Here is an 11006-nt window from a genome sequence, read left to right as displayed (position 1 = left end):
GGTTGGTGGACTGAGATTTCGAGGATTTCGCACTGGCTTTCGGTGCACCCTTGGCAGGTATTGAGGCCGGCTTTGCGCTGCCGGGTATTTCTTGATTGGCAGATTCGAGTCTTTCAATGCTAGGGGGAGCAAAAGCATTGGGCTGTCCGGTTTTCGGTTGACTGCTACTTTTCTTCGGCGAGGTTTGAGGCTTGGATCTTGACGAGGATGGTGATGTTGCATCCTTTGATGGGGCCGACTCTCTTCCGTGGCGTTGGTTCCTGTGCACTGAAGCTGTTCATCCTCCGCCGTTTCACGGCCGGTACCCAAATGAATGGTACTGCCAGTGATGCGAAGGCAGAGAGGAAAACCGCCGTGAAAATCGCCGTGAAAACCGCCGCTCCCGAGCCAAAAGTGCTGTATCCTTGTGAATCCCTGGACCAGCTCCAGTTGTTGCTGGAGCATCTTCACCAGAATGCGACTCAGAGTTTAATCCCCGAGAGCGTGCTGTTCCAGGCATCCTTTACTACTGAGGTCGTGTTCGATGCCAGCAACCCGGCTGCAGAGGCAGCATCAACCACCAAAAGCCCGGACGGGACACCTAGAACCACATGGGACTTCGACATTCCCCCATCAATTTCGGTGGAAGATGTGGTCTCCGACTTCAAGAGCGAGGAACAGAAGCTTGAAATGCGGAAAGCAGTCTTAAAGTCGTTGATCGCAGGCATAGATAAGGGGGATGATTTTGCCTACCAAAAGTCGCACGAGTGGCAGAACCAAGCCATTAGCGCTTTTTGCTACAAGTTTCTATGCAAATCATCTCTAGTTGCACGCTCGAGGACCAGGAGGGCTAAAAGAACAGAGAACGGAGACTAATCTTCAAGATGGTGAGGAATACGGGGGCTTGGATAATACATATCTAATTTCATGGAATCGAACCCGGGTGACAAAACACTGTAATTAGGTGAAGGAGATCAGTTTGACTGCAAAGGAATCGTGGTCATCAAATTTCTTGAGCCGATGCAAAGAATCGATGTCATATATTCTCATATTCCCATTCATCAGGAAGAGGCGCCGGTCGGCACCCCCACAGTTGAGGAAACTACACTAAATGGAATGCCCCTTGAGGATCCTAGCCCGGACGTACCTTCGAAGCCAACCCCTAAACCCAGGAAGAGGAAATCTGTGAAAGCCGATCAAGATGAAGGATCCAAAGCTAGATTCTTCTCAAATACTGTGGATGCATGTTCGAATTCGGTAGAATACGCCGCATGAGGTTGGAATCGGCGCATTGGGAGTCAGATTCCTCTAGGTTTCGGACTTTCGGTGGGAAACTACGAAAGAATGCGCTAACGAAATCGATGCACGTGACGTGGCTGTGATTGTGGCTTGCCCCACTTGCCTATACTGTAGCAGGAGCCTAGAAATCCCTGTCAGTCACGACTCATAAGTCAGTCAGTCCAGTCGCACTTCAGGTTTTAAAATCTTATCGCCTTGTGGCCTTCCGGTTGCATTGCATTCGCTGTTAGCGCATCCAAATTCCCCAGTCGCAAGGACGCGTCGCATTGCTGCATCATGTATTAAATTGTTGGCTGATGCATCCCTCCACGCAGTGATTGATGCTCAGTGCTTTGTACAGTTCAGACACAATTTCTCATCTCTACCGTCAACAAACTTAGCATTTCCCAAAGGCCCAGATGTGGCACCCTTCGTCCCATTTCACATCCCTCCAATTGGAGTTTACTTGAGCTTCGTCATGTCCGGTTACGCAAAACTCACCGTCGTCAATCTCCGCGCCGTCCTCAAGGATCGTGGCATTCCTGCCACCGGTCTGACGCGCAAACAACAATTCATTGACCGCCTCGAACAAGACGATCGTGAAAAAGCCCCGACACAAGTCGATCCCAATGCGCCGCAGCAGCCGGACGAGGCTGTCGCCGCAGAAGCTGCTGGCTCGACCACCAAGGCTGCTGAAGCCGGTCCCCAAGGCCCGGAGGGAGCAGCATCTGCAGCACCAACTGATATCGAACCTCCTGCGGAGGTCCCTAAGGAGAGAGAACTGCCCGGTGCTGCGCAAAAACAACCTGCGGAGACTACTTCAGCTCCACTAGAAGGGAGTTCACAGCCCAGTGATGCTCCACGGTCAGCCTTGTCGCAAACTCCACTACCGAGTCTAGAACCACCGCCTACCTTACCAGAAGATGTGAAAGAGCCGCATATCCCTACGTCGTCAGCGCAAGCGTCGGATACTGAGGAGAGTCGGAAACGAAAGAGGAGAAGCGTAACGCCACCCATCCCTGCTGAGGTCGTCGCCAAGAAGCTCAAGCAGAGTGATGAAGAAACCGGCGCGGTTCATCTTGCTGAGGACAAAGTGGTGGAGACGCAGGTCGATTCCATGGAAGATATTCAACTTCAAGAACTGCAAGAAAACATTCCAGCCGGTCCTACACCAGCCGAACATGTCGAACCCAAGGCATCTGACGAATCGAAGGAAGCCCAAAAGGAACCCACCCCCCAGCCAGATACTTCTACAAAGCAACATGTGGATACTGCAGAAGAAGAACTTCGAAAAGTCGAAGACTTTGAGACCAGTACATCTCGTCAAGCCCTAGAAGAATCACCCAGAATGTCTGGGAAGGATGCACGTTATCGAGAGCTCTTCAACGCCCCTGGGGACCCTACTCTAGCTCCAAGCGTGGAACAGGATGAAATGGAGATCGCACCCGCGCTTCACCCGGCCACCCCGGCCATCTATATTCGGAACCTGATGCGCCCATTACAGCTGCCAGCACTCAAGAATCACCTCATCCGTCTGGCGACACCGCCATCCCATGGAGAGGATGTCCCCTCCGAGTCGCCATCAGACATTATCGTCAAATTCCATATCGATCCCATCCGCACGCACGCCTTCGTCCTGTTTTCCACCTCCAACCAAGCTGCCCGTGTTCGTGCGTCACTCCATGATCGGGTCTGGCCGACCGAGCGGGATCGCAAGCCCTTGTGGGTCGACTTTATTCCTGAAGACAAGGTCGAGCAATGGATCGAGATGGAGATTGCATACGAAACCGGCGGTGGACGAGGTGCCAAGCGGTGGGAAGTGACGTACGAGAGAAGTGACGACGGGACAGTGCATGCAGAACTGCAGGATGCTGGCGCAGCACCTCCACGAAGACATTCTGATCTCCGAGATCGCCTTCCTTTGTACGGAGCGGCACCTAATAAACTTAGCCCTCTAGGTGAACCCTCTAGTTCGAGGTCGGCCGCACCGCCTCAGCCAGAGGCGACCGGGAAGAGCTTCGTTGCTCTCGATGCGCTCTTCCCGTCGACCACTGCGAAGCCAAAGCTGTATTATCATCCAGTCGACGAAGAGCTGGCGCAGAAGAGATTGGACGAGTTTGATAGGGCCGAGAGCAGTCGTTGGGCTAGGGGACTCCGGGATTCCCCAGAAAGCTTGCGACGGTACACCTTTGAGGATGGCGACACACTGGTCGACTCCGGCGAACATCGTCCTCGATTTGGGGATCGAGCACCGGGCGGATTCCCTCGTGGTGGTGGTCGTGGAAGACGAGGACCTCCACACGGAGGGTATCGAGGGAGGTAAACCGCACGACTACATGTATCCATAGCAGCCATGCATTCGATCACTGCCTGTAAAAACAAAATGAAATTCAATCGTGCGATCTTAGAAAGTGGATTTACTCCTCCGCATTTGCGTACCGATGGTCTGCTGTTTATTTGCGCATTCGTTCACACGTCGTCGACATATTTGTATCTCTTTTATCTTCTAGTGATCCTCGCATCATGGCATGAATACACTATTTTTAGCTGGCATAATTGGTTATTGATTCTCACTGTTGCGCCACTTGACTTGTGGTGCGACTCATCATCATTTTGACAAGGTTCTCGGTCCTGAAACTTCCCCGAAGCACAAGCCGAAATGTCCAGTGGTTGGCAGATGAACGTGCCACCGGTCAAGTTGGGGTCAAGGTGCTGGTTGTCCTTGAAATTGCTCTGACTCCTTCTATGAATCATCTATTATCAGTCTATGATACCTACTGTGGTCCGTTCGAAGAACGTGAATTTCTTAATTGAAGTTGCATCTCGTACCGGCCCAGTATTTTGCGTCTCCGTCACCGACACGACAACCAGCGTTCAAGATGCAGCGAATGCAACGGAAGGTGGGCGCTTTCATGCCGCGGACAGCGGGCGACGCGCAAGTGAACATTTTAATTCATGAGTTTGAAGAGGCGGATCGTATGCTTACTACTGTACGTGTTTCCATCTCTATTAAATCGTTTTGCGATGGTGCTGACCAGCAAATAGCTCATCGATGCATCGAAAGCATGGCGAGATGCATGGTCCGACATCCTCATGCGACAATCGGCGATTCTAGCAGAGCTGGAGGCCATATACAAACCCATTGCCGCTCCAGACTGCTCCGGCCAAACTCACATCCCCGCCGAAACGCTGGAGGAGCAGATGGGGCGAACCTCGACCCTAAAGGAAACATACGCCGAACTGCGGCAAGAGATGGTGGAGGAGCTGCAGATGGTGGAAACCAGAATTGTCAACCCTGCCAGGGAAACGAAGGAATCGATCAAATTCATGAAGAAAGTCATCAAAAACCGGGACAATAAAAAGGTATGTGGCTACGTCGTCATATTAAGTCATACCTGGAGCTAATGCTCCTGCAGCTGGACTATGAACGATACAACAGCCGGTGTGAGTCTCTACGAAGCAAGACCAAGCGATCGGATCGAGAGAATGTTTCATTACAGAAAAATGAGGTTGATCTGGAACGAGCATCCGCCGTGAGCAACCAACCTTCTCATATATTGTTGGTGAAGTGCTCACATTATCCAGGACTATGAAGTCGCCGATGACAGGCTCAAGAGTAGCCTCCCTGGGGTCGTCCATGGGGCGTTCTCGATGCTTCCACACCTTCTCAATGCTCAAATACTGGTCCAAAATGCGCTTCTAGGCCACCTTTACACCTCGCTCCACAACTTCTGTCAAGATTATGGATTCGAGTCTCCACCCCCAGAGGTGGAAGTGATCCTCCGGGCATTCCATAGTGCATTCACGCCGATATGCAGGGAAATCGAATCCAATCTAATGATGATCGCTCACGGAAAATCGGTTCAGACAGGAAAGTCCAGGTCACATGAGAATGAAAGGGGAAAAGGTGGCTTCAACATTCGGAATGGCTTCTCGCGAAAGCCCAGTGACCAGCCTGCACAACCGTCGCCGCCATTGAGCAAGGTGAGCTCCTACGGCTCGCAGTCCGCTCCATCGGAACCTGGACCGAAACCAAAGATCCCCTCCTTATCGAGACAGGCATCCAGCAACCTCCTTTCACCGACGACTAGCCACCAATCGCACGCGTCCACGGGCACATCTCCTTCCACACCGTCCACGCTGGAGCAGCTGGGATCGTATGGCAACTATTACGGCCGCGTCCCGTCCGCTGCGCCCATCAACCGCATTCCTTCGGCCTCTTCCGTAGGCTATTTCCCACCTACCACCCCCGGAGCCACGACGTCGGCCGCCGCCGCCATTGCTGCGGCGAAGAAGAAGCCCCCACCACCCCCGCCGAAGAAGAAACCGAATTTACAGCAACCGGCGGACTATGTGGTCGCGCTGTATGATTTCGACGGTGATGGGAATGAGGACTTGAGCTTCCGCGAAGGGGATAGGATCCGGGTTTTGAAGAGGACGAAGAGCAATATTGATTGGTGGGAAGGAGAGCTAGGAGGCGTGAGAGGGAGTTTTCCGGCCAATTACTGCAAGTAACGTGGAAATGATACGCTGCTAACGCCTCGACTGCAGCACAGTCCTCGATGTTTATGAATGGCGGTTTAGGATATAATGTTTGGTGTATTCAAATCTAGGATACGTTGTTTGAGAGGGGGAAATAGTATCTGTTGTGTTTCAAGCTATTATGTCCATGCTGCTTTCTTATATTCATTTCCTCCGTTGACCGTGTGCTTGGCTTATTGCGGAATTTTCTTCCCCACATCCAGACATGGAGCGCCTTGAATCGTGTGGTTATCGAGCCATTGCAGAATGATGTCCATAATCTGCGCAGCATTGGTATCCAGCATCATCACATGTGAGTTTCCCATGATTCCAAGCTGGGGAAGTACTAACTCCTCTGCGGTGTTTGACTTGTAGCCGCTCTTGACCCGATCCCATGCAGCCACAGACCCTGGGAACTTATCCACCAAATCTCCCCAAATTACCAGTGTTCTGCCAATACTCGATGATTGCTTGAGCATGTCTCCGTCCCCGGTTGGACCAGGTTCCACCAGTACCACGTCTCGTACTAAGACTTTGCTGTCATCGTTCATCTCATCCATCATTTTCAGGGCGATCAGTAAAACCACAGCGCCATGACTATGAGCCAATACGTCACATTCGCCTATGCGGTTCACCGCATCTATAACGGCTCGAGCTTCCAGGTCATCTACACCAGGACCTCGCCTCCGCGCTGCCTGCATAGCTACTAAGTCGTCAAAGGCTTCCCCAGGGAACTTGCTCCGCTCCCACGTTTTACGGGACGCGAGACCTTCCGCCGGTCCGAGGCGAAACATGGACCATGCCTCCGCTGCCGTTCGATGCTCTAGGGGTCCGAAGCCTTCCTCAAGCGTGCGGAACTTGGACGGCGGCCGCTGTGAGTGGCCACTATCCGGGAAGTCTAGGAGATATGTTGGCCGGCCTGAGTCGGCGGACAGCGTAGCCCATGTCTGCGTCGAATGATGGAGTGGCGTTGTATAAACGGTAGATGTAAGCCCTCCACCATGGAGAAATAGCAGTGGACGCTGGGGATGTGCTTCATCTGGAAATGATAATGGCGTGGTAGGGCTGATGAAATGAACATAGCCTTGGTTTATAATCATGTACGAGTCTTTCTGCTCAACCTGGTTGCCAGGAGTTATGAACGAAAAGCATGGTCGCACCAGCTCAGTTACAGGTTCGTCCATACGGGGGGATGAGCGAGTCTATTTAGTTCTAATAGCCCACTATGTCAATCTTGATTCGTAATGCAGGAATGAACCCGAATTCTGTACTATGTAGCTACGTCCTCACAGCCTGATATATATGACGTCACATGACGGCTCTCAGCCGTGGTCACGTGCATGGCGGACTTCCGGTCCGATATCCGTTCGTTATACCGAGGTCCATTTCAAAAGTTATTGCTCGCCAAGGAAGTGGCGTGATTATATAAGCAGCTTCGAGAAGCCCACGGGCATTGGACTGCCTATCAACTGGGCATTTAATTCAGATTTTATAGAGCCTAATTCGAGGCAAGGGCGCCGGACATTCGATTTACCGCGTGTAGTACCCGCCCGTTGGCTAGGCACCCTACTGCCCGTGCACGCCGTGCTATCGGCTTTCGAACGGCTTATATAATCAAGCCCCTTTCTTGGCGAGCAATAACTTTTGAAATGGACCTCCGTATGCCTCCCCGTCTGCCCTCAATGAAACCGAAAGGTATGAGTAAAAGAACCCGACGATCATCTTTTATCCATTAAACGGCTCCACTGCTGTCCGCAAAATTTTTAATGATATATATATGGCGGACGCGATAGGTGGAAGTCCAGAAGAGTCCGGCGGCCGTACATATTAGGTGCGCCCTCTGGATACCCTCGGAACGGTTTCTGCTACCCTTCTCAACCTGTCACTGTCCGTCCCGTTTTGAGCACAGTGCAGTCGTTCTTTTGCAGGAGGTTGGGCAATCAAGCCCAATACGCTTGGCTTCGCAATCTATCTCTACAGCGAACTCTACTAGTCTCGCAAACTACGATCTTCCTATTCTTGATGGTTGTCTCAAATTGATCAAAGGTACCTATTGAGGTCTCTTCTACTATATACTACTAATAATTCATTAATTTCATTATCTACTCATAGAGAACACAAGATATTCTTTCTCTGTTCTGCTGTACAAAACGCGGCAGCCCTCTAGTGTCTTTGGTCTTCCGCATCGTGTACTACGATGCCACCGAATCATTATCCTAACCGTTTGGTGTGGACTGGAGGAGATATTATTCAAGTTTAACTCTTGTCGTCAAACGACTTCAGTGGTTTCCATCGTTGCGCGCACACCCCAGCAGTTACGCCCACGCCGCAACCAAAGACATTAAGAAAGCACCCAGAAATACCATAAAGAACGCAAAGCTACGTCGAGCCCCTCGCAAAACACGCCAACTTTCGTCGCTCAAAAAGTCTTCGGACAGAAGCTCGACGAGAGCAGCATAGATCAGGAGTCCAGATGAAATAGCATTGAAGATTCCGACCAAGATGAGCCCGGTGTCTGAGCTTGGGTCATACGCTGAATGAGTGGCTACTCCAAGTGCCTGGCCGACCGGCGCACTAGAATCATGAGTGTCTGGACGATGTGAAAGTGTGAAGCAGGGGAAGACTTACGTTGCTCCGTATGATAAACACATCAACCACGGCTTTTTCGAACCTTTCGGCCACGGCAATGCCGCGATTCGTGAGCCTAGAGCCAACCCCTCGAACAATTGGTGAAACCCGAAGGCAACGAGGAACATGTTAAATTCCATGCCAACTGCGACACTGAGAGACATTCCGATGAAGATCCCATGGAAGAGAACACCCATCTCCAGCATCGTGACTTGGACTCTCATCCTTTGGAACTTCTGCTCTGGTGACAATGGGATCGACTCAAAGTTGCTTTCAACCTCCGTAACCTTTAGCTTTCGCTCATTTGGCATCTCTTGTGGTTGGACCAGGTCTTCTTGGCTCTCGTTTATAGCTCCTTGAAACCTAGTTGACTGGCGGCTCTTCCTTGCCTTCTTAATTTCGTCCAATTCATAATTTTGTCTCTTCGCATTTTCTATAAAGTCATCTAGCCCTTTTCCGATGCTTGTTGAGTTCCGATTGAAGTTGCCAGTGCCAAGGCCACTTATCGGGGCCCGATGGGTGTGGTGGTGGCTCGATCGAGGAAGCGGGGGATGATAGGCTCCTCCGAAACGCGGATGGTAACTGTCACGCCATGCTGTGTGACTTTTTCGGATCCCAGGACCATGATTGATCCTGCTAAATCGAGGAAGCTCAAGGTGACCTCCAAATATGCCGCTGCTCCTGCGGAAAAAAGTTCGGCGATGGTGCGTATGATGCGTTCCAGCTTCATTTGCATAGCTTCTAAGATAGTCCGGAATTTCGAGTTTGTGACCAATATTGATCTCTTTTAGACGAAACACCGCCTCGTCCTGGCTGGATCTCGATTCATCAAGCTCCTCGATGTATTGGACTTTCTCTCGGATGAGATGACGATTCGGACTGAAGATCATCTCTACGAGTGTGACGAGAAGAATCGCCCCAAGACAGACGGCGCCTGCTGTTGAGGGGTACCTCTTGGTCCAATAGTCGGAGAGACATTTGCTTGTCAATGAGACGAACGCTTCGGTGAGGAGATGAACAAACGCCGCTGCGAGTAGCACTCCGGTCCCGAAGTGACGAGCAAAGAAAAGAAAAGACGTGGGAACCCGAAGTCTTGGGTATGTCTTCACAATCATAGGGAAACAAGCAGAGGACGTGCTAATGGCGAAGATGATCCCGACAGCAGCTATATGCCACGGCGTATCATAGTCAAATTCGTCCTCATCGTCATCATCATCATCATCGCTTTCTCCGCAATGTCCATGGGCTCCACCACTTCGCCTGATGCGGCGATGGGCAGCTGCAGCCTGTTTTGCCAGATCAGAGTCTACAAAGGTTAGCACCCATCCACACGAGGGAAAAGAAATCCATACAAGTGGATACCGTCTGCCTTGTTTGCTTTCCAGCAGCATCCAAAGCTCCAGTTACCCATAAGCAGCAGAATACGCCAATCATAAAGAGGCAAAGAGCCGGCCATGGTGATGCGGAAAAGGAGATGGCTCTGTGTAACCTTCGGCTCCACCTCTCTATGGTAATGGTGAAGCCAGTCGAAGTCGAAGGATCCCGCACTGTCATGTGGCCCAGGGTGGAAGAGGGATAAACCGAAGCTTCATAGGATGAAGGAGGGCAGTGGTGCTCTGCCTCTTCATCTTTTAAAAAGCAAGTGTTGCTGGGACTCACTTCCACAGTCGGTTTGTTCCAACGGCTCGTGATTAACTTTACTGGATTAGATCCGAGAATTGAAAACATGATCGACACGCCGGCGCTTGGGGAGAAGAGAAGGCCCTCTTGGAAAAAAAGGTGGCCCCTTGAAAAACAACCAAAGGCTCTGCCAACGGTAAACTAACAACTCAACGTCTATGGAGAAATGAAAGTCTAGGCATGAACGAGGAAAGTCTTGGAAAGGCCAGGAGAAAGCCAACCTGGAGCAATGCTAATTATCAGGAGATCAGATCTACTAAAGATGCGATGGCATCACTAAATGCAAAGCATCTCCCCCATGGCTTGTCCCCGTGTCCGTGAAGCTTGACCCGCAAAGCTTAACCCGTAAAGCTTAGCCCTCGTCCATCTCCAGATCACCGTAACGCCGTACCCACTGATGGATTCCATCTTCATTCTCCAGTTATTGCTGCATCAACAAAACATCAAACGTTCCGCAGATATATTCGGGCATAGCCGGCGAGACCTGGCCAAAGTACCATGCTGCGCATCAGGAGAGACATATGCTGCGGTCTTGGCTAATGTACTTGAGGGTTATGTATCCGTTCGAATGAGACGAAGCATGCCTAATCCTTCTAGAAGAACTTCCGAATCAGGTATAAACCCTGAGACCTGGCCTGTACAAGTGGAGGCTTGCCAAGAAACAATTGACCTCATGGTGGCCTTTCTCCACTACCGTCAACTTCAGTCACGTCAGTCAGGCAGTGTAGGAAGTGCCGAAATGGCAAGTAGGTGCTGTCCGGCGGGCGACAGGGGCGCGAAATGCAGCGATCCTTGGTCCGAGGCACGTGACCTTGTCCTCAACTCCCTCCTTGAGCTCCTTCAAATTTCAATCCACCGTATTCCCTCGTGTAGATGAAAGATCTACCCGAACATAAATTGCCATATATTATGGTCATTCT

The 11006-nt window shown here is 51.2% G+C and overlaps 6 protein-coding genes across 6 annotated transcripts; 3 read left to right on the top strand and 3 right to left on the bottom strand.

The window, feature by feature from the left end:
* Positions 1-14: 14 nt before the first annotated feature.
* On the top strand, positions 15-1262 carry P152DRAFT_458330 (uncharacterized protein). The gene has a single exon (XM_033679428.1). It carries the CDS (start codon positions 208-210, stop codon positions 853-855), a length of 648 nt encoding a protein of 215 aa, XP_033534119.1. The 5' UTR covers positions 15-207; the 3' UTR covers positions 856-1262.
* Positions 1263-1649: 387 nt separating this feature from the next.
* On the top strand, positions 1650-3858 carry P152DRAFT_341121 (uncharacterized protein). Its single transcript, XM_033675328.1, has one exon. It carries the CDS (start codon positions 1736-1738, stop codon positions 3578-3580), a length of 1845 nt encoding a protein of 614 aa, XP_033534118.1. The 5' UTR covers positions 1650-1735; the 3' UTR covers positions 3581-3858.
* P152DRAFT_341122 (SH3 domain signaling protein) lies at positions 3859-5900 on the top strand. The gene is made up of 4 exons (XM_033675329.1): positions 3859-4247; positions 4303-4620; positions 4674-4790; positions 4843-5900. The coding sequence occupies exons 1-4, from the start codon at positions 4137-4139 to the stop codon at positions 5770-5772; spliced, it is 1476 nt and encodes a 491-aa protein (XP_033534117.1). The 5' UTR covers positions 3859-4136; the 3' UTR covers positions 5773-5900.
* P152DRAFT_514128 (uncharacterized protein) lies at positions 5854-7031 on the bottom strand. The gene has a single exon (XM_033682844.1). It carries the CDS (start codon positions 6960-6962, stop codon positions 5973-5975), a length of 990 nt encoding a protein of 329 aa, XP_033534116.1. The 5' UTR covers positions 6963-7031; the 3' UTR covers positions 5854-5972.
* A 1062-nt stretch (positions 7032-8093) lies between these two features.
* Positions 8094-9596, bottom strand: P152DRAFT_372076 (Zinc/iron permease; the record flags this gene model as incomplete). The annotated part of the gene is made up of 3 exons (XM_033675535.1): positions 8094-8352; positions 8407-8851; positions 9200-9596. Coding segments are annotated over 3 exons (1101 nt in total), but the record flags the coding sequence as incomplete, so codon positions are not given.
* P152DRAFT_458327 (uncharacterized protein) lies at positions 9552-10169 on the bottom strand. The gene has a single exon (XM_033679427.1). The coding sequence runs from the start codon at positions 10132-10134 to the stop codon at positions 9706-9708; it is 429 nt and encodes a 142-aa protein (XP_033534114.1). The 5' UTR covers positions 10135-10169; the 3' UTR covers positions 9552-9705.
* Positions 10170-11006: the final 837 nt, after the last annotated feature.

The sequence above is a fragment of the Eremomyces bilateralis genome, assembly GCF_010015585.1.
Source record: "Eremomyces bilateralis CBS 781.70 unplaced genomic scaffold P152scaffold_9, whole genome shotgun sequence".
NCBI lineage: Eukaryota > Fungi > Ascomycota > Dothideomycetes > Eremomycetales > Eremomycetaceae > Eremomyces > Eremomyces bilateralis.
This window is presented reverse-complemented; position numbering and strand designations above follow the sequence as displayed.